The 20,887-nt window shown below is 36.8% G+C and overlaps 5 protein-coding genes across 12 annotated transcripts; 2 read left to right on the plus strand and 3 right to left on the minus strand.

The window, feature by feature from the left end:
* Positions 1-539: 539 nt before the first annotated feature.
* LOC107224260 (endoplasmic reticulum transmembrane helix translocase) lies at positions 540-8,113 on the minus strand. Of its 2 annotated transcripts, XM_046732410.1 has the most exons (19): positions 7,606-8,113; positions 7,041-7,306; positions 6,730-6,958; positions 6,448-6,601; positions 6,219-6,371; positions 5,946-6,128; positions 5,700-5,837; positions 5,403-5,523; positions 5,184-5,338; positions 4,913-5,088; positions 4,582-4,821; positions 4,284-4,502; positions 4,021-4,210; positions 3,673-3,909; positions 3,251-3,587; positions 2,977-3,145; positions 2,520-2,663; positions 2,267-2,393; positions 540-1,600 (listed from the first exon to the last, which is right to left on the minus strand). In XM_046732410.1, the coding sequence occupies exons 1-18, from the start codon at positions 7,870-7,872 to the stop codon at positions 2,286-2,288; spliced, it is 3,486 nt and encodes a 1,161-aa protein (XP_046588366.1). In that variant the 5' UTR covers positions 7,873-8,113; the 3' UTR covers positions 540-1,600; positions 2,267-2,285. The 2 variants fall into 2 exon arrangements, with proteins under 2 accessions (XP_046588366.1, XP_015519737.1); XM_015664251.2 differs by having other exon boundaries at positions 540-2,393.
* Positions 8,114-8,330: 217 nt separating this feature from the next.
* LOC107224261 (F-box/WD repeat-containing protein 5) lies at positions 8,331-13,480 on the plus strand. Of its 3 annotated transcripts, none has more exons than XM_046732411.1 (10): positions 8,331-8,473; positions 8,592-8,801; positions 8,918-9,075; positions 9,248-9,425; positions 9,767-9,959; positions 10,031-10,258; positions 10,338-10,513; positions 10,582-10,918; positions 11,054-11,266; positions 11,683-13,480. In XM_046732411.1, exons 1-10 carry the CDS (start codon positions 8,452-8,454, stop codon positions 11,948-11,950), a joined length of 1,983 nt encoding a protein of 660 aa, XP_046588367.1. In that variant the 5' UTR covers positions 8,331-8,451; the 3' UTR covers positions 11,951-13,480. The 3 variants fall into 3 exon arrangements, with proteins under 3 accessions (XP_046588367.1, XP_015519739.2, XP_015519738.2); XM_015664253.2 differs by having other exon boundaries at positions 8,339-8,534; XM_015664252.2 differs by having other exon boundaries at positions 8,339-8,801.
* LOC107224251 (succinate--hydroxymethylglutarate CoA-transferase) lies at positions 12,675-17,754 on the minus strand. 5 transcript variants are annotated; one of them, XR_006903003.1, is made up of 7 exons: positions 17,625-17,751; positions 16,152-16,855; positions 15,969-16,037; positions 15,211-15,319; positions 14,976-15,131; positions 13,354-14,881; positions 12,675-13,219 (listed from the first exon to the last, which is right to left on the minus strand). XR_006903003.1 is itself a non-coding variant. In XM_046732416.1 (6 exons), exons 2-6 carry the CDS (start codon positions 16,800-16,802, stop codon positions 14,856-14,858), a joined length of 1,011 nt encoding a protein of 336 aa, XP_046588372.1. In that variant the 5' UTR covers positions 16,803-16,855; positions 17,625-17,751; the 3' UTR covers positions 12,675-14,855. The 5 variants fall into 5 exon arrangements, 3 of the variants coding, with proteins under 3 accessions (XP_046588372.1, XP_046588375.1, XP_046588373.1); XM_046732416.1 differs by having other exon boundaries at positions 12,675-14,881; XM_046732419.1 differs by lacking the exon at positions 16,152-16,855 and having other exon boundaries at positions 12,675-14,881; positions 17,625-17,754.
* Positions 17,755-18,144: 390 nt separating this feature from the next.
* LOC107224254 (probable RNA-binding protein 18) lies at positions 18,145-20,060 on the plus strand. The gene is made up of 5 exons (XM_046732420.1): positions 18,145-18,427; positions 18,554-18,651; positions 18,744-18,957; positions 19,028-19,104; positions 19,194-20,060. Exons 1-5 carry the CDS (start codon positions 18,422-18,424, stop codon positions 19,411-19,413), a joined length of 615 nt encoding a protein of 204 aa, XP_046588376.1. The 5' UTR covers positions 18,145-18,421; the 3' UTR covers positions 19,414-20,060.
* LOC107224253 (probable 28S ribosomal protein S25, mitochondrial) lies at positions 20,050-20,822 on the minus strand. The gene is made up of 3 exons (XM_015664239.2): positions 20,678-20,822; positions 20,489-20,595; positions 20,050-20,416 (listed from the first exon to the last, which is right to left on the minus strand). The coding sequence occupies exons 1-3, from the start codon at positions 20,812-20,814 to the stop codon at positions 20,157-20,159; spliced, it is 504 nt and encodes a 167-aa protein (XP_015519725.1). The 5' UTR covers positions 20,815-20,822; the 3' UTR covers positions 20,050-20,156.
* Positions 20,823-20,887: the final 65 nt, after the last annotated feature.

Below are 20,887 nucleotides of genomic sequence, written 5' to 3' on the forward strand. Positions count from 1 at the left end.
GGCCTCGTAAACCGGAAGAACATTGCTGAAATATACAGCGGAATTCAGACCTAATTAAAAAAAAAATGCAATCTGATAGAAAATTTCTATTGATAAAATTCTATTTGAACGTGCAAAAAAATTAAGATACATACATAAGACGAACGTATCGGTTCGCGGAGTTAAATCTCAACATAACAGTGTAATTAAGCACGAACTAATAAAAGCCGGGTATAACAACGACAAATTACCCTGTCGGTAGGTCATTTATAATCTAGATTACAGCTATCGGCTTATGATATATTGTACGAAATTGTTGCAAGTTACATATTAGCAATCAATCGCGCGTTCGTAATAATCTAGTTTCTTAACAACCGTAATTAAAATCGGCCTTCAAATTTGGACTCTCTTAACAAGCAAGTGCCCGTTATTTAAGATTCGGGAATATTGCTTTCTGTATAATGGCTCATTTTTCAAGTCTATTTGCAAGTTTTTAAGGGATAGGGCGGTTTGATAGGGCAGCTCAGAGGATACGTCAGTGATTAGTCAAGCGCCAGGTGTCATTTTGATAAAGGAATGATGTTCAGTATTTATTGATAATATTGTTGGTACTGCTATATAAGATTATAGTACAACACTACACGTCTCACCTTCAATTCAAAATCACATTTGCCTTAACGTAGTGTACTTGTATGCATGTGTATAAAATCTGTCCCCAATTTACGGACGCTTGAAAACTTACATCCTACAAAACGAACTGTCTGTATTATAATAAATTACGGTGATATAAATCGATCAGGAATTTATAGAAAAGAAAACGAAAATTTTGGATAAATTAACGTGCAGAAATCTCGCAAAACCTACAATTTGATTTGTCACCCATTTTGTTAACTATTTTTCACGGATCAGGCATTCAAGTAATTCGTCAAAGATTGACATCTGAAATTGAAATTCATGAATCTCGATCGATTTACATTATCGTAATACTGAGCATAAAACTGACCACGTGGCAGAATGAACAGCAGTTCTCCAAAGTAAATAGCAGTGAAAACGAAATGAATCTGGTTGTGTATAAGCTACGCGGCTCAGTTTTGCTCTCAACCGTAAGTCTCTGCAAATTTATCACTCTTAAAACATTAATGGCCTAAGACGCTTTTATTACCTCGATCGATTACTCCCAAGGATAGAAAAAAATAACCCGCCACGAGTTCCACGCGCGGAATGTGTTTAAATTTCATTAGTAACGATCCAAATTTTACAATCTCATTTTGATTTTGATCACAAGACGTGTCGCATATGGGTAAATGCAAAACATGTTTAAGCATATAGCGGGCTACTGTTTTTTATTACTTTTATACATTTTTTGGTGAAAAATTACGTCGCACAGACTCGTAAAGAACGGGTAGTTTCCTCGAGTAATCGATCTAATAAATATGCATACATACGCAAACTTATATACGCTTATATGTATCTCTCTTTGCGTACGCATATGCAAATACCTAATATATACATATACTTATATGACCTACTCACATGTAGATACAGGATGTCTTTCGAACTAATTGACACTTAGAAAAATTTTGTAGAATAGTGTGCTATGTACGAATTGCTCGACAAAATCCTGTAATTATAAGAATATATTCATTTAGATGTCGCGTTACACGGTAACACGATCAATATTTTCCTATACGCAGCCTTACTCTGCGTTCCAAAAGGCTGTCTTATACTCATACGAGTTGTGAGTCATTTTTATCGTCTACTTTTAACACCGATAAAACTATGCATAAAATAGCCGTGTTTTATAACTGTACGGTTTCTGTACGTTGAGCAATCACAAATCGAATAGTGGTCTGCTTTGCATTTCATGTTTGTGGACTCGTTTATAAATTTTTTAAAAATCTTACCGAGATCACAGGTTACACTCTTCGTAATCTTAAATTTATCTGCTTAATTACATGTGCCAAGTTGAAAAAATATCCGAATTACGAAAATATCTTAGAAAAGTTTCAATGAGGTCATGAGGTCATGAGAGCACAATTCGGTGTAAATATTTTGCGCTACTAATAATGTTTAGGGTAGATGGTAACGGTTCAGAATGCAACTATACGTAAATAAAATACGTAAAGTTGAAATTTTAATAAAAAATTTGTTCCAAACAGGTTCCTCCGTGAAACTAGATAGAATATTTTTGCCAGAGCATTGATTCAACTGTAACACTATCCAGCCGCAGAATAAGGCTGTTGATTTATAAGAATATTTTTGAAAATCAACTATATGGATAAAGTACTTAATTAACTGCCAGTAGATCATAGCTTCTGGTATTTTCCTTCGCCAAACAGCCACCGGCATACTCTATCGACAATGTACGCGAATAGAAAATCAGCAAACAATACTTGCACCAGAATTAACCGAAACTGCAAGAGAATAAAAATATTGTACTATACATAATTAACAACGTTCCAAGTATCAAAATTTCGTCATTATTTTCTTAGTTTCGTATATTTTATATTCACTACTAGAATCGGTGTAAGTATACTCACGTCTTCTGGAAAATCAACAATTTCGAATTGAGCTGATATTTCAGGCAAGAACCCGCATGCCAAACCTAGGATACACAAGGAACTACCGACCACGCTGTACAAGAGAGCTTTATTCTCGGAGAGGCTCTCCATGTATGGATGTCCCTGAAAAAAATTGATTAGATCAATTAGGAATTGTAGAGGCAACAGAATTTCTTCACCTGATACATTGGTGAAAGGATCTGGCTGTAACATTGATCTATTTTAAAGAAATACTGCCCTGATCTTGCTGCTACCGATTACTATAAACACAAATAAATTTGAGTCAGTCAAGCATTGTTGTGTTCCTGAATCTCCAAGTTTTCTGATAATCCTTCATTTTCATTCCAACAGCAAAAAAGTGTGGAAATTAAGTTTGCAATAAAAGCATTAGACAATCTTTCATGAATTACCCTGGTATTTCAAATTTGCTACTTACTCTATAGTTTATGGCGAAAGTAGATATCTGGAGTGCCATAGATATTATATAGACAGTACTGTTGACTAAATCCGCTTGGAAAGGCTCACCATCTTCGTCATCCTCACTTGATGACGACGATATGCCCGTGTCATCATTCGGGGCAAGTAGTGCAGCTAAGGTATCGTTTCTAAAAAAATATAAGTCAAACCAGTGATCAAATTAAGATACGAATTCATTCAACAGTTTAATGATTCAAGCAAGATAATTTTAAGTAGAATCGAATATATCTTACTTAGGTGAACGAATGGCAGCTTCTCGGACTAGGAAAATGAGGCAGATAAAGTGAACTGCAAATTGAAGTAGCACCGTTAAAATCGTGTATAAATTAAAAATATTGGGCAACGGCCTTTGCTTGGACAATGTCTTGAGTGGTTTTGATCTTGAGATGAATAAGAAACATGAGGCTGCCAATAGTCCTTGCAGAGTAGCTTGAGCATCACTGAATTTAATTCCATCTAAATACAGAACCGACTGACTGTAAGCAAGAACAAGAGCGTTCAAAGCAAGAATTTTGAACATTTGCAGTGTTGTGACTAAGGTGCAACGACCCTGCTTTATCACATGGCAAACTGGAACACAAAATACAACATATACGGTAGAGAGATATCGACAAAGTCAAACACAACGTCATCTAGTATAAAATGAGATCCGTACTGCACTGAATGGATGACAGTTTACTGGTGAAAGGAGCAGCTATAGATGCGTCCCCCAATTTCACTAATTGCGATTGATCTTGTTCCTCCAATTCCTTCAGGATTTTCTGAATCTTTGCCTGTGTATTATTCGCGTGTCTGGAGTTGGTTCTTGGACCATTAGCCACGCTAGGAGGGGCAGGGCTTTCTCGTTTTTCAACCGGAAGTCTCTCCGGTGCATTTGAAATGATGGCAACGCCTAGGAAAAAATGAAATGGTGGGGTAAACGAAAACTTTGGAGGTACATATACAATGTCTTCTAAAACCATTTGGGAAGTCATTTCATGTGACGTGCATTTGAACAACCTACCGACTTGAGCGTGTTTCAGAGCCCCCACATCATTTGTTCCATCGCCACACATCAGTGTCGTGTACCCCAATTCTTGCAAAGCAGTTATAACGAATTCCTTCTGCTTTGGAGCAAACCGTGCAAATATTGCTATATGCGGTAGTAGTTGATACAGTAAATTTTTGTAGTTTTCTTTTAGAAACGTCAAACCCTGTAGAAGAATAATGAAGACAGTCGCGTCATTAATTAATGAATAGAATAAATTTAGCAAAATTCAGCTTTACCTCGCCAGTAATACATAGTGAATAATCTTTCCAAAGCTCTTGGCCCTTCTTGCCATCATCTTTCGAATTTAGTTGCAAGTTTTTCGTCTGATCCACACTTTCCCATATCCACCCGCTAGAAGTTTGTGTTAATATCAATGTTGCAGTCTTTTTTGTAAAATGTAATTCTCGGCCAACATGGCAAGCAGTTAGTGGATTGTCACCTGTTATCATAACTACCTGAAAAACATAATTTGACAATTTATTATGAACTGCAAATACTCGAATCAGCAATCAAATATGAAAATAAAAATCATACCGAATGAGATGCATTTATGATCTCTTTTATAACAGCTTTTGAATCAGTCTTTAGTGGGCAGCTAATTATCACAAATCCGGCAAACGTTAATTCTGACTCCAACTGGTCCCGAGTCATGTCTCTTAGTTCCTGAGCAGACAGAGGGAATGGAAGAGTGCGATGACCTAGTGCGAGGACCCGTGCGCCACGTCGAGATAATGATAAATAAGTAGAGTCATAATTTTCTGGTGTTGATGAGAACTGGAATAAAAATGGTTATTTATGAATTCTCTGACTATTTGGTCGTGATACCAAATTTGGCTACTAATGTATTACATCTATTAACAATTACCATTGATTTAAGTGTCTCTGGTGCTCCTTTAACAGTTACGATATAATGCGGCTCTGTAGAACCAGGAGTTATGTAACCAGCTACAACTGACATTCTCTTCAACGCGGAGGAAAAATGGTGCCTTTGGAAAATTTTCAATCCTGGGTTTTTTCCCTTCTTTGTGATAACAACATCGCCTGAAAGATGAATAACATGAATGGTATGAATGATATACAGCAATATGAAAAGTTATAATTATAATATACTTCCTCGAGAAAACCAAGATATGTACCTTTTGTAAGATTCCAATCTACTGCAGACAGAGTAGCTTTCTCAAGAGGATCTCCGACTATTCCATCATCCAATTGAACCAAGGAATGGCAAGTTGCCAATACTTGTACACTCTCTGCAGGACACTTAGATAAAGGTATTACATCAGACTTCCCACTAAAATAATTTATTAACGATTTTAATGAGGTTGTTTAACGGTAAAAGTTCGTAGATGACTTACTTCATTCCTGCAATTCCTTCTACAACCAAATCGTCACTCGTTAAAGTTCCAGTTTTGTCAAAACAGCAAATTTCTACCTTTCCAGCAAATGGAATTCTGAAAGGCTCCGTACAGTAGACTCCTAAACAAGTAGCAAAATTGTAGGTATGGTGTGTAATATATGTACACACATTGAAATGGGTTTAAAAAACTTGAAGTTTCTACACCAATATTTAATAGTGAAAATTCTTTACGTCCTTGTGTTTCAAGATGGTTTTTTATTATTACTATTATTATTATTTGTTAATTGTGACCCACCTAGTTTAGATAAGGCCAGTAGTGATGTGTTGACTGCCAGGGACAATTCTATTGGCAATTCTGGTGGCACAACCGATGTGAGAATGAGAGTACACTCGAGAAACAATTTGTACTTATTTCTTGTCGGGTCTTCACTTCCTGAAATCGATTTTAAGTGAAGAATATATTTTGCTTTTAAACGATTGGGTCAAAACAATAAAGATTCGACAGAATAACTGTGACTGACATTTGATAAAATGTTAGTACCTTTAATCCAAACATATGCAGCAGCTGCAACTGCGAAGATCAACAGAAATAAAATAAAGCCAAATGTTTCCAAGTTGTTTGCCGTTACTCGTTTCACTCCAAAGAGAATGGTCCTTAATAGTTTTCCCTGTGACGTTGAAAAGCCAGTTCGCAAAACATAGGCCACACAGCCATTGTCGGTTGCTGTTAAAGTAGGAAAAAGAAGATGAAGTGTGTCAATGAGGTACTTTAATATTATTAGAACAGACAAGTCCTGCTAATTATTCAACATGCCTCTAAGACCTGTTGTACTTTTCCCAGGGGACGTATGCTGGACCACTTTGGTGCCACCGAACAAAACATGTAGTTTACTATCCCCATCGATGTTCAAATCTCTGTTTCCTTCAAGTCCCTCGACAGGTTCTTTCATTTGTGGTACTGACTCTCCTGCGTTTCATTACTGGAGTTAATAATGCACAAATTGGAATTAAAGAATTTGAATCAAAACTTGAATTCCTATTACCAGTCAACATGCTCTCGTCAACAATGCAAGGACCTCTCAATAAAAGCATGTCGCATGGAACTAGATTGTCATTCTGTGATCGTGTAATGGAAACAATATCGCCAGGAACCAGTTGATCAGTAAATATAGTTCGCCACCTTCTGTTCCTGTATACCTATACCAAATTTTGTTGAAAAATCCATTGTATTACGATGAAAATGAAAAGCTTGAAGTTTATTTTTAACGTGTTAATTTTATAAAACATATGAACTATTATGAAAATAATCATGCTTGAAAGCTTACCATTATCATGTATGGCTTATTACCCATTTTACGAATTTCTGCCATGTTTCTAAGTTGCTGCTGAACCAACGTGCACTCAAACATGATAAGCATAATTAGAGTGAATATGCTGTAATACCAATATTTGTCAAGGCACCACAGTGCAACGCAGAATACTTGAAACACAAAGAACGGAGCAATGGCACGCTCCTTAAAAAGCTCCCTAAATTCAGGTACAACCATATCGAGACTAAAAGAATGATTTGATTATATTTAATTGTGCTATGTAAGGATACAAATGTATCAGATAATAAATCCAAATACGTTCTTACTTGTTTCTACCATATTTTTCTTCGGCGGCTGTAACTTCCTCTGCATCCTGATAGCCCTTCCAGCTATTATAATGCTGAATAGCATTCGCAACAGGAAACTCTAAGCCCTTGAATATCTTCTTATCTGGATCCCATGAGTACTTAGTCTTTTGGAAAATGAACCATGGCTCTTGACTACTGCTGTGATGTAGTACAACAAGCTCTGAACTTCCGTTATTCGGTGTCGGAACAACTTTGGCTACTTTAGCTTTGTAAGGATCGTTTGTCTACGAATAACATGAATAATTATAGATGTATAGAAAGAGGAGCTTAATGGATAAAAGACCGCTGGTGTTGTTGAAGATTAGTTAACGGTATATCAATTTATACCTTATATTTTTTGGAAACGTAGTGAAAGCATGACATAAGAAATACGAAACTCCCGCCATCGTAGCAGAAGAATAAATTGACATGGCTGCCGCGTAAGGAAAACATATTGCTCGATTTAAACATAAATAGTTAATTAGGAATGACAAGAGTGACAATTACTAAGGCGAGAGTACGGGTAACGATGAAAAAAACTTACAAAACTGCAGTTTAGAAAACTTTGCACGTGGACTGACCACTGACAACATAGGCAGACGAAAATCTGTAACAATCCGATAGCCGCAATGCCCACCAAACCAGCATCGTAATATTCGTCGATACCGTAAATAAAAATCCAACTGTAAATCCACACGGCTTGTAGGACGACAAACGGCAATATGTAACCATTAAATAACAATTTGCGAGGTACGTGCAGGGTGACACTCTGCACGAGTTCATCTACGCGTGTTTCAGATACCGTAACCATGATTACTCCACTGTAGCCGTCGAGAAAGAACAGACGAATTACGGGTACGTAAACCGTCACTGAACTGCTCAAACTGCTAGAAACCCGGTAGATCCTGAGTCACGGCGTTTCGCGTATAGAGCTGTGAATCCTACTACAATTTTCCGATGCAACGGACGAAACCAACGCTGCGAGCGGCGGTATCGGTACTCCAGCTTTCGATCCGAATGTGTCCCACCTCTATAATCAGAAATATTACGGAGTACGGTCTTCTACACAAATCTGGGCCACTCTTGGCACTCCTATCCCCTTACTATTGAACGCCGCGTAACCGTTTTGAGGCCTATACTTCTTAGTTTGTACACCAAAAACCGGAGCGCTGCAATCTCGGTGGCCGTTACTACAAATGCATTGGCCTCCCCGTCACCAGCGCTACCGGGAAAAATTCACAACATCGGGTTCACTACCGTCACAATTTTAGAGACGAAGTGCCTGGACCTGTGCAGAAAACCGTAGTACGGAGTTGTGTGTCCTCCCCTCTTCCTTCCTGGCCCACAGATATCACCAGGAGGGAAAAGCTCGATCTGCGGTACAGAGAGGATGACAGGCATCAGCTGTTATAGTAAACAAAGAACCGTGATATTATACAAAGAGTTGAGCTAGGACTTTCGCTGAAATGGACGGTACATTTAATTCCGCTGAAAACTGTCAACCGCTTAGTAGTAGAAATTCATTTACAGATTACACGGAGAATTCCGATAACCATGACATTTGGTGGTACCTGCCAGACTCCGTACTTCTAAGCATTTTTCAATATCTTACACCAAAAGAGCTGCTGACAGTTGGAGAAGTATGCAGAACATGGCACAGGGTTTGCAAAGACGAATTCCTCTGGAAGGATCTCTTTTACCAAACCTACAAAATCGATCCGAACGTGAGCATTATGCCTGGTAAGTTAAACGCAATACCACCAAGTTATCTATTTATAGATGGTGAAAATAAATAAGCATTTGGAAAATAACAGTGCGCAATTAAATCAAAGATGAACATTTTTTGCCTGCTACAGGCAAAACTTCTTGGCTTCAAGAATTCAAACGGCTTACTTACCACACTCCGTTGTTGGAAACCGAGGTCCGCAAAGAACACACCAACCAAGTACTGCACGTTAGCTTTTCGCATAATGGGCAAATGTTCACAACATGCTCCAAAGACGGCTACATAATTGTAAAAACTTGTTAAATACTATAATTTATTTTCAAATAGTTGAAATTGAGTCAGTGTCTCAGAATTCTGTCAATTGCACACTTGGTCAATATTACTTTAAATTTGTATACAATGTCTTGCAATATTTCCGCTGAGAACAGCACCTTTTATCGAATTTATATTTATTTCTTAGGTATGGAACAGCAGTTATCCAGCAAGTATTAAATACCATCGAGACATGAAAACATTTAGCTGGAAGTACACACAATTTTCTCAATTCAATTCATCCGATACCTTGCTTCTTGTATCTGGAGTTCACTTTGGAACTCCCCACAGTACCTCTGGAGAAATTGCAGTCTTTAGTCTTGAGCGTGAGTATGGATTACAAAGAATAATACTCCTCTTTAGAACAGTAGAGTGGCAATGACTTGTCTGTATAATCTCGAATAAATCCAAAATTTAGGATTCTGATATTACCCTTCTAACTTCCGACCATAACTTGCAAACATATTGTGTTCTTCATGCTATGGAAATTTCAAATTTCGAATTTAGATTATTAACTAGAAACTAAATCAATTGAGAAATGTCAAGAATATTATTTATGGCCTATGATCTGTGAGCTTGGATTCTGACTGCTTAATGCCAAGAAAGCCAATTTCAAATTGTCAAGAAAAGATTTTTGGTATGTTTGCACTTCCAAATTTATTTACAGCTGGATTTGAACTTCAGTGCAGAGTTGTGAATAAACCCTATGACATATTCGGCACATGGTACAGCGAGCGACACTTACTAAGCGGAGATCTGCACTGGTTAGCACACTTGGTTAGCACAAGTGTGTTATGGCTGAACAAAGCTAGCCAAGAGTCAGCCAGCGAACATGTACCGATAATGAATCAATTGTATCGGTGAGTGGAATTGCATTAAAAAGGAAAAGATTTACATAACAATTCTTATGTAATGTGACCTTTTCTTATAGATTTTACAACAGCAATGCATCCTCGATTAGAGCTGTGATGGTAGCTAATTGTTTATCCCCCGCATCGCCGAAAACTGAAACTCAGCAAAATGAACCATTAACTTCTGATGTCAGAGAAGAGAAAGGGAATCCGCCAAGCCATAGAGAGCTATCCTCCATGTCTTCAAATAATGGTCAACAGCAGACTGAAGAACCTGAAGTTCTACATCATGCGTCATCCAGACTGCAGTGAGTTGACTTAAGACCTTAGTCAATCATAGTTATTTTTCAAGGTAGAGTCAATCTTGTGGTTTTTTTTTTACTTCAGATACAGCACACTGGAAGGTGGGTTTCTTAACTGGCGAAGGCTCGGCGATGGGTTTGAGTATGCAAGTCCCATTCAGTACAACGAAAATTACCGACAAGTGGAAATCGAAAAAGATACGACAGATCATAGTTGCGAAAATGATGATCTGACGTGGGAAGAAGAAAGCGAGACAACAGGTGAGTGAGAAATTAACTTCTTTGAAAATGATTTTATTATTAATTATTGTTCGCATTTACATTTACAGAGTCATCAGATGGAGAGGATTGTGACTCTGACGATTTAGCTGACAGCCCGGAGAAGTATCTCATTTTTACGACTGGGTCAAAAACTTACACTCCCCACCAAATTGGTTTTAAACGTATCAAGCCGATGAGTTTTCCGAGACGTCTTGATCCTGGGCCTTCTTTAAAAGAGAGGATTGCCCAGCGAGAACGCGAGCGCGAGAGACAAAATTGCAGATCGCCTAGAACCGAGCCTAATTGGCTGGACTATAATGCTGTCGCCGATAAATTTGACAAAGTAGATCATCTCATAGATCTTCATGGTCATGTTATCGGAATGAGTTTATCTCCAGATCACAGGTGTGTTTCACGATTGATTGAATCAAACCTAATTCATGAATGTAACAGCAAATTAGCAATGTTAATTTATATTGAACCCACTTCTATAATACTAGTTTAGTCATATCATAATTCAGGATTGATTTTGTCACCCAGATATTTGTATGTTAATACAAGACCGTGGCCAAGGGGCTACGTTATCACAAACCCGTTGGAACCACCACCAATTGCTCAAGAAATTGATATTCACGTTATCGATTTGGTTACTTTGAAACAAGTTGGTACAATGCTACGGGCGCACAAGGCTTACACGCCGAATCACGAATGTTTTTTTATATTCTTAGATGTGTGCAATGAATATGTTGCAAGGTAAGTCTACACGCGCATATTTTACATGTATTTTGAACAACTTCAGCAGAATTTTAAGTAAAATATGAGTTTTTGAGAAATACTCGCCCTTCCGATCTTCTTCTTTTTGTAACAGTGTATATTTTTACGATGTTAACCTTTCAAAAATAGCGAAAGTTACGATGTACAGATAGGGAAAACCTTAGTATATCTCACACCGAGGTCGACCTACCTGACAAAATTACGCTTTATTCTACCACTATTTATAACTCATCCAAGTTTCACTTTCAATCAAGTTCAAGACTATATCTCTGTCCTTAATGAGCAATGATATGATGTGCAATAATGATAAGCAATATTAAAGTCTTTGTCAAAAATAGTTGAAAGAAGACAATAAATATCAATAATAGTAAATGTTGATTAAATGTACTTTCTAGTGGAGCAGAGGATAAGCATGGTTATCTTTGGGATCGACATTACGGAGTATGTTTAGCTAAACTACCGCATTCTGATGTCGTAAACTCTGTTGCATTTAATCCGAAGGATCCTGAAATGCTTGTGACCACCAGCGATGACTACACAGTTAAAGTTTGGCGAAGTCGATCGATGGTCAAAGAGCTGGGATTAAATGAAGAAATGTATCGCAGGGGATTGGAAGTAAGAAAACGATGCCGGTATCACAGGAGCAGCTGTAACGTTGACTGATTAAAAGCTATTCAATTTCCAATTTAAAAACCTTTGCGCAATATTAATTACTAATTTAGCTTTTCACGAAGTCCTTTCGGGAAGTTAGATTTTGGAATGATTATAAAATAAATTGAAGTACCGGTGTAGAGTTTAAAAAGGATTGGAATTTAATCGCACCAAATATGATCTGAATTCATACAAGGTACAATGTCTATTATAGAATAGTGCAATTTTACTCTATAAAAATTGGAGTAACTAGTCTACATTGCGATTAACAGCCATTTTAACTCAATTAGACAAAGAAATCTGGTTGATTTTGTTGACACCAATATTTATCTTGCAGCTAATTTACTTATGTACATGAGTATACGTTGATTGGGTAATACATCAATTATTTTATACATCAATATATGCTGTATTGTATTAAACATAAGTCGACCCTGAATGTAAGTTGACTTCTGATTCTGAGACTTTATTTCAGTAATTATTCTTCAAATATACCTGTAAAGTCAATCGCTCATATCAGTTGAGTACAAATTTTTTAAAGCAAACCAGCACCAGAGACCTCGACTTATGTTCGAAAAACACTGTATTTAATACTATCGTATTGTTTTTAATGTCCAAGTTTCTTGAGGAAAATATTTGATCGAACTCAACTGGCCAGAAATTCTGTGAAAGAAACCTGATGTTCGGTTGAGTTTTTTTTGATGCGAAGGTTTTTGGAAAATTAAAATTTTGGAAGTTGAACAAACGAAAGATCAATTGTTTATTAACAATTTGCAATGTTGTGACTTCACTAGGTGTAGGGTTATAACTAATATGTACAAGTGAACGGTTTTCTTCAGTTGTATGAATATCTACTGGTTTCAAAGATTTCACTTTTTCGTGCAGGAATCACGACTGAAAATTTCGTTATAAGTTGTTTGAATTACTTCTACTTTGAAGTATAGTTTGTAACTTGACTAAAATTTATAGATATTGCAGCATATATAACTGTAGATTCACAAGCGTGCATGCTACAATTCCATTATTGATGACGTATTAGATACGACAGAAACATCCGGCATAAAAGTTGCAATGCGCAAGACGTGACATCATAGTCTTGAATTACAATAGCTTCAATTTTAATGAATTTTCATGATGAACGTTTTTTTGTCATTTGTTTGGCATGGTAAATTACAATTCAAAAAATGGAAGTACAAGGAATAGATGAAAATATTATATTCCAGAAACTGTATTTAGTCTGCAGTGGGGAAAAAAATTTCTGTGATTCACCATCAAGTCGATCTGTAAATAGCAAAAATATGTAATTTTTATATGTCGATTGCAAATCGTATCTTAATTAAATCAGTTGATGTGAAGTATACAAGACGTACTTAATTCATATTGTACATTAATTTAAGAATAAACATAATACTAACGTCACGAGCTCTGTTCCCTGTTCAGCTTTTCCTTCAAAATTTTAATTCCACACTTTACAACCATGTTTTTTTTCCCTCTTTTTTTTACTCATTACATGTATGATACAGTGAACCGTGAAAGGACACCTTTGTACATCAAAAATACATGGAATGCTGATTAGATGAATTTTTCAGAAGCGAAATATAGCTATCTTTTATGACAAGGAATTACAGCAAACGATGATTAATTGTGAACTAAACATCTTTTGAAAATTATTCAAAAATAATTTTCCTTGTATAAAAATATATATTCCTTTCTATCACGATAAATTAAATTTGATTTCGAAATATTTCAAAAAAAGAGCATATATTCAAATACTCAATTTTAATGTGGGACTCAATGTGCTTGACCTATGCTTCTTTCGCACTTGTATTGCATAATAAGTTACTTAGTTGTATATTTTATGTTATAGGAGCTTTCGATTATGCAAATTCGAAAATAAATTTATTGTGCTCCATTATTTAGCTTCAAGTATAGCAAAAGTATTTACAAAGCAAAACTACAAATTTGATTCGTTAAATAATTTTTCCTTGTAATTTAATTTACGACTGAAACTATTTAATGTCAAGTAGAAATAACAGTTTCTAAAAAACAAATATTGAAAATTAGGATTTCGAAATAAATCAATCAAATGATCTCAATTTTATACAAGAGTTCCTAAGAATATTCATTACATATGCAACGCACAACCAATACCCAACAAATATTGAGCAACACCCAAGACAATGTGTCTACAATTGGAAGATTGAAAACATTACGACCTAGGTAAAACTATTAGTTAGAGAAGATTTGTATTCCCTTCTCTCACGATTATTTCATCAGTTGAAATGACATATCATGGGTATAGATCAAAACACGAAGTTTCACTACAGTATGTAATTCAACTATCATATGAATGTGTATAATTTCCAAAGATTGACTGATCGACTATAGTGTTTGTTTCACCTTGAAATTTTTTGGAAGTCAAGACTTCGACAAAACTCATCATTGTAACTATTACATCATAGTTATTTATACACAAACTGCAATTGCCTGCGTCAAATACAGAGCAATTGCAAATTTTAACTAGCACAACAGCTTTCTATAAGCTGTTTAGAAAGTAGATAAAAATCAGCAATTAGAACTCAGAAGTCAGTTGATAATTTTGATTTTGACACATTTACTATGTTGGATTTCTGACTATTTGTTATTTAAATGAAGTGTCAGAAATCTCTTCATCTACTAGTATGTTCATGGAATTACGCAACGAATATGGCTACATTTTTAAGACAGATCTATCCTCCAAGTGAATAGGTAATATCGCTTGGAAAAAAGGTGAAAAGACTCCGTATAAAAAATCTGGCAAAATATCCTTCAAAGTTTTACATAACCTTGTCAACCTAACAATGAACTCAAATCTAAGATGCGAAGCCAACATTGGGTTACCTATCAACATTTCTAAAAATGCTTCAACCCTTAAAAATTAGGCAGATCCTGTAGCAATTGGTTCTGAAACAGAACGTTAAATGTAAATAAACAATTTTCTGTATATCCTGTAATAGACGATAAAAATCATACAAAGTTTAAAATACAAGAAATGTACCAGGTTGAGACGGTATGGCTCCTTGAGGTGCCTCATTTCCATTCGAGTTATTCTTATGATGAATATCTCTGTGCCCATGACAGTGCTCACACTCATCATCGCTGTCTTCTGAGCTACTCTCACCAAATTCTTTTGGTTTTTCGTATATACAGCAGCCTGTAGATTACGAATTATGTTAGAAAAGCGAGTCAAATTTTAATTTTGATTATATGCGTGTACTTAAGCGGAAATTTACATTTAGACTTTTTTTTATTCATATGCTCATTATCGACAGTTCCTTGTGTCCACTGAACTTTTTTACTGGATTTTGGCTTACGTAAACATAATCTCATAGTTGGTATATCCTGAAACAAAGAAATTGATCACAGAAGATTAATTTATGATCCAGTGAAATCTGGCTCTATTTTTTCTGTATATAAAATACTGTCTATATGTGTACCTATTATTCATAATCTTGAATAATGAGTTGAAACAATACCAGTGTGAGACAATTTCTGTGATATACATATTAAACCGGGTAAATTCTTATCACCATTACACTTATGAATGCAAAATTAATGAATTTAACATGGCAGAGCATAAAATAAGAAAGGAAACGAATATTCAGAACACCATATTCCATGAAGCAGTTTATTATTATCACTATGTGCTGCTCAGATAATACTTATTAAGATCTTGTTTTCTGCAATTCATACATCTGTAATCAATGCGAGCTCGCAATGCTAAAGTAATAGAAAAATCTAAAAATACTGTTTTGTTTTTACTTGTGTTTACAATACTGAAAATATTCAAATAATTTCATATTTCAACTGAATCTTCCAGCGCAGTTATTTACTGAATTATTTTCTCAGTCACTAATCTTGATATTTTCTCATCTGAATACTTTAAAACGTTTTTCAAGACTTCATTGGTGTGCTGTCCTAAAATTGGGGGTGGCGATCTAACAGAATTGTCAGCATAGCTGTAGCTCACTGGCGGACCGACAACTTTCACCTTTCCTATGCTTGGTTGGATCATTTCTTTGACCAACTTTATGTGCTTAATGTGTGGATCGTCAAAGACCTGGAAAATCAAATTATAACACACGAGTTAACAGATACCTAAGAATCAATAAACCAAGAATAGTTTTAAAAAATCAGTATAAAGATTTCCAGCTCTCTCGTTGCAAGGGCTTACCTGGCCAATCGTATTGATACGTCCATTTGGAAAGGGAGCATCTCGAAAAATTTCAGACCAATCATCACTGGTTTTGGTCTTAAAGTTATCTCTAAGTATGTTGATGAGCTCTACCCTGTGTTTTACTCTATCGATATTTGTTCTAAATTTGGGATCTTTCTCCAAGTTAGTTAGATTCATCATTTTTAACAGGGCTAAAAACTGTACGTCACTGCCAGCTCCCACAGAAATAAATCCATCCTTAGTTGGGAATGCTTCATAAGGTACAATACTCTCATGTGCCGTACCCCACCTTGAAGCTTCCTTACCAGCGTTTAAGTAATTAGAAGCAATATTAACTAGGCTGGCGACCTGGGTAGAGAGTAAATTACATTGGATCCACTGTCCTCTGTTGGTTTTGAACCTTTGGAGCAGCGCAGCCATTATTGCTCCGTGAGCATACAAACCAGTGGCCATATCAGTGACGGCAACTCCTACTTTGCAGGGCTCTCCATCTTTGGGACCTGTTATATTAATTAAACCACCCAAGGAAGCCGCAATCACATCGTAGCCTGGGCGAGTGGCATACGGACCTTCAGAGCCATAGCCAGTAATCGAACAATAGATCAGCCCTGGTGCTGCTTCGCTCAAAGACTTGTAGTCCAAGCCCATTTCGGCCAGCTTGCCAGGGACATAGTTTTCAATGAATACATCAGACTTTTTCGCTAGATCATAAATAACGTCCTTGCCTTTCTTTATGTCGATACAAAGACTTTTTTTGTTGCGATTTACACTCGCGAAGTATGTCGACTCTTTTGTGCCTTGAAAAAAGGGTGGGCCCCACTTACGCGTCTCGTCACCCACTAACGGACGCTCGATCTTTAAAATTTCAGCTCCTAAGTCTCCCAAGATCATCGTGCAATATGGTCCAGCCAGAATACGTGTCAGATCTAAGACTCGGACGCCAGAAAGTGGTGACGTTTCTTCGACAGATGTAGAGAAGGGCTTGAAACTAGCTGTCATAAAAATCTTCTTAGCTTTCTCTTGATCGAATGCTTTGACTACAACTGATGATCTCATCACTCTAGACATGATGATAAATCTACTCCTTGATACTATCTCTTTAAGTATCTTACGGTATGATTTAAGGCACGACTACAACTGATTTTAAACTTCAAACGGAGATATCCAAAACAAACGTAATTTGGAATATGCAATGTCTTCGTTGATTTGTAAAAATGTCGAGTCACCTTTAGTTCCCATTAACGCATTCCTAATCGCCCACCAGTCAGTTTACTACGATTAATGTCAAAGAGCCGCACATCTACTAACGCTCTCGCAAAGTTATTTCGATCTGTTTAAATTCTACATTGAAACGGAGGATCGAGGGGTGAAAAGTGGACGAAACACGAATCGAGGTAAGTGACACGTTGCGGTAATGAATAAACCGAGTGATTATGGTATTACGTAATGTTATTGTCGTTTATCATTTACCTGAGCCCCATCGTTGATATCTTTTTCGGAAAGTGTTTCTGTTTGGGTTTGAGACGACGACTGTCCAGCCATTTTGGCCGTAACTTCAGTGACTTGGAATAGAAATATATGCACTCCGTAGAATTTGATGACAGCTTTCTCGAAGGATTGGGTCGTGTTTACATTCGACTGGACACACACGTAAGTAGAAAACGGTGCCTATTAGGATTGAGCAATCATCTATTAACACGCACTATTCCAACAGGAGAAATTTGTTATCACTACGTTGGACGTTACTGAACGACGTCATCCTACGAAACGAATTCAGACTCGAAAACGCACTATTGTTGAAGCCTGCCTGTCATCTCAACTAAAGCCTGATCGGTAAACTCGTCTGCAACTCAAACTCGCATGCGAGGAAAGTCGGAAAGTTTGCAGGGAAGTGGGAGATAGGTAGATGAGATAGGTCCAGGTAATTAATAATTAATTGATCGCATCATCGGCCATCTTTAATAAGACTGCGCCGTGCTGGTAGGCGACTGAACATACCGCCAACCAAAGCAGATAGCTTAGCCTAGCGTCGGGCCGTTCGTCCCGTGACGTCTGACTGACGTCCCGTCGTCTTCTCGTGTTACGTCTAGTATTCTTATTTTCTTATTCCCCGTCGTTCCCTCGATATCTAAGGAGAGTCGTTTCTCCGTCAGTAATTGTTGCGGAATTTAAACGCGACTGAATCAATAATCCAACGTAGAGCTTCATACGTTATTTCTGTAAGGTTTTAATCTGACTGCAGAGACCGTAAGTCACTTGGAGTCGCTATGGACGTAAGTGTATACATACAACGCTCTTCGCTGTTTGTTCTTAGCTTTGATTTTCGGCGAGGGATACCTAAATAGATCTAGCTATTTTTTATCTTGCGATTAGAATAACCGAATAATTTTACTGTTTAGACCGGCCTTCAAATTCCTCTACCCTTGGATTGTGCTAAATCTAATAACCTAGAGGACAGAAGATTGTGGGTTGGAAATTTAGATCCTAGAATTAATGAGTAAGTATTAAAATGTAATTTCAATATGGAAAATTTTCTGCCAAGAAAATTACCCAATGAACCAGAAAAATTAACTGTCTATTTGTCAACTGGTACCAACTCCTGAAACTCGTTCAAAAACATGGAAAAATCGAAAAGTTTGACCTCCTATTCCACCGTTCTGGGCCACAAGCTGGCCAGCCCAGGGGATATGCCTTTGTAACTTACGAGACAAGCTATGACGCGGAAAAGGCCAAAGATGCTCTTCACAACATAAAAATCGGAGCAAAGACCATCGTTGTGAGATGGGCCCATAGTGTGAATGAGGTGTGTGCAATATTCTGTAATACAGATAAACAAGAAAGATAAATTGTAAAGAAACTATATCTTGTTCTAGAGCGATATGGAGAAACCAAAACCAAAGATAGATATTCCGGCACTGGCAGGCGCCAAGAAAGAAGACAAGAAAGTGAGGTATGCACAGAGTATAAATTTTAAGTTTACTAGCATAAGGAGTAAGAGTAATTCGATAAATAATAAGTTCTTTGGCGATCAATTTTTAGCAGAGAGACGGCAATCCAGGCAATCGAGGCCAAACTAAAGATGATGAATGAGTCTGAGGAGGAGTTTGAACTCAACAAACCGTTAGTTGGAACTCCAATTCTTCAACAGTATCAGAGTCCTGAAAATATAAAGCCGTCCACCTCTAATCGATATCACAATCACAGGGGTTCACGATTTCAATCTAATAAGCCCTATAGTCGACCTCGGCCAAGGAGATAATCGATCCTAAAATGAGACCAACTCGTTTGAGATATTTGATCCTGTTAATTGCAGGGTTGTTACAAACCTGGCAGATTGGTAAAAGTCAGGGAACTCTCACGTAACATGAATCTTGAAAACTGATTGTACGATCATCGATGGATTGTAATTCACCGGCATAATGTATTACCACATACTGTGTGCGAATATTATTGAAATCGTATGGAAGTAACAGTTTCGGTGTAGATGATCCGGAGCAGCAAGGCAATTCAAATAACGAGAATTTGTAACAACCCTGAATGTGTCTTGATTGACGAATTACTATACAGATAAAATTTAGTTAGTACTGTCATCCATTAGCATAATAGTCACTCATTTATTTATTTTCTCAACCTGTGTGAATGAACTCATAATTCAGAAAATTGTCATGAGGTCTGCCATTATGTGTAATATAAATTGAGAGATGGATTTTTTTTACAATCCTTCCACGATTAAGAGATCATAATCGTTGCAAATGATTCCTATGCTAATAAAGTCTTTGAAGACAAGTGTTATAAGTACAACAATTTCCATTGAATATTGACTTTATGTATCATATTTGACGTACATGTATTTTCCTACACTGTATTATGACATTTTTACAATAAAAGAAATATATACAAGAAGAACCAAACTGCATTTTCCAAATCACATACTTTACAGCTATACTTTTAGGCTACAATATTATAGCAGAAACAACTAAACTATAATTTTAAATAATAATCCTAGTCCACACGGTTCTTGTATTTGCCCCGCATTGTTAATGGTAGGGGAACTAATCCTGGGCAAGGTAACTGTCCTGGTATTTCGCAGATACAACTTTTTTCGCAACCTACGCCAAAGTTAGCAGGATTATCCTTTTTCACTGCAATGATTGCTTCCTCAGCTAATTGTTTCTGAGATTTTCCAATTACAGCGATCAGATGTTCTAGTACATCTTCTTTCTGGGTATTGTCTATATCAATTAGCATGTGTCTTCCATCATCTAGAAGGGTTCAATAATTATTAATATGAAACGAATACTTGTCAGCAATGCGATAAAAAATTCAGAACCCACCGTAGTAGCATTTGATAAATGGCGATGGAGTCATGTTCTTAAACGTTACAATCTGAACGTTCGGATTTTTGTACTGTAGCTGGGGCAAGTGCCAAAATACGAAGTCCCTGTACACAAACAAAGTTTAGGTTGCTCAAAAAATGTGTTATCTCTGGGATGCAGAACAACTCTTAACCTCAAAGTAGCTACCTGGCACCGTGATGAGTCTCTCCGGTCGTATTGTAGTTTATTGATAATATCTTTATTTTGTTTTTAAGGACCAATCGACCGCTCTCCAAGTATTTTATGGTCCTTCTAATGGGCGCTGGTCCTTTCATAAAAGGCATTTTTCTAGATTTTAATCACCAAGTAACCTCAAAGTTCCAAACAAAACACCGTTTACCGCCGGCTAGTCCCAGC

Source organism: Neodiprion lecontei, chromosome 2, assembly GCF_021901455.1.
Source record: "Neodiprion lecontei isolate iyNeoLeco1 chromosome 2, iyNeoLeco1.1, whole genome shotgun sequence".
In the NCBI taxonomy this organism is placed as follows: Eukaryota; Metazoa; Arthropoda; class Insecta; order Hymenoptera; family Diprionidae; genus Neodiprion; species Neodiprion lecontei.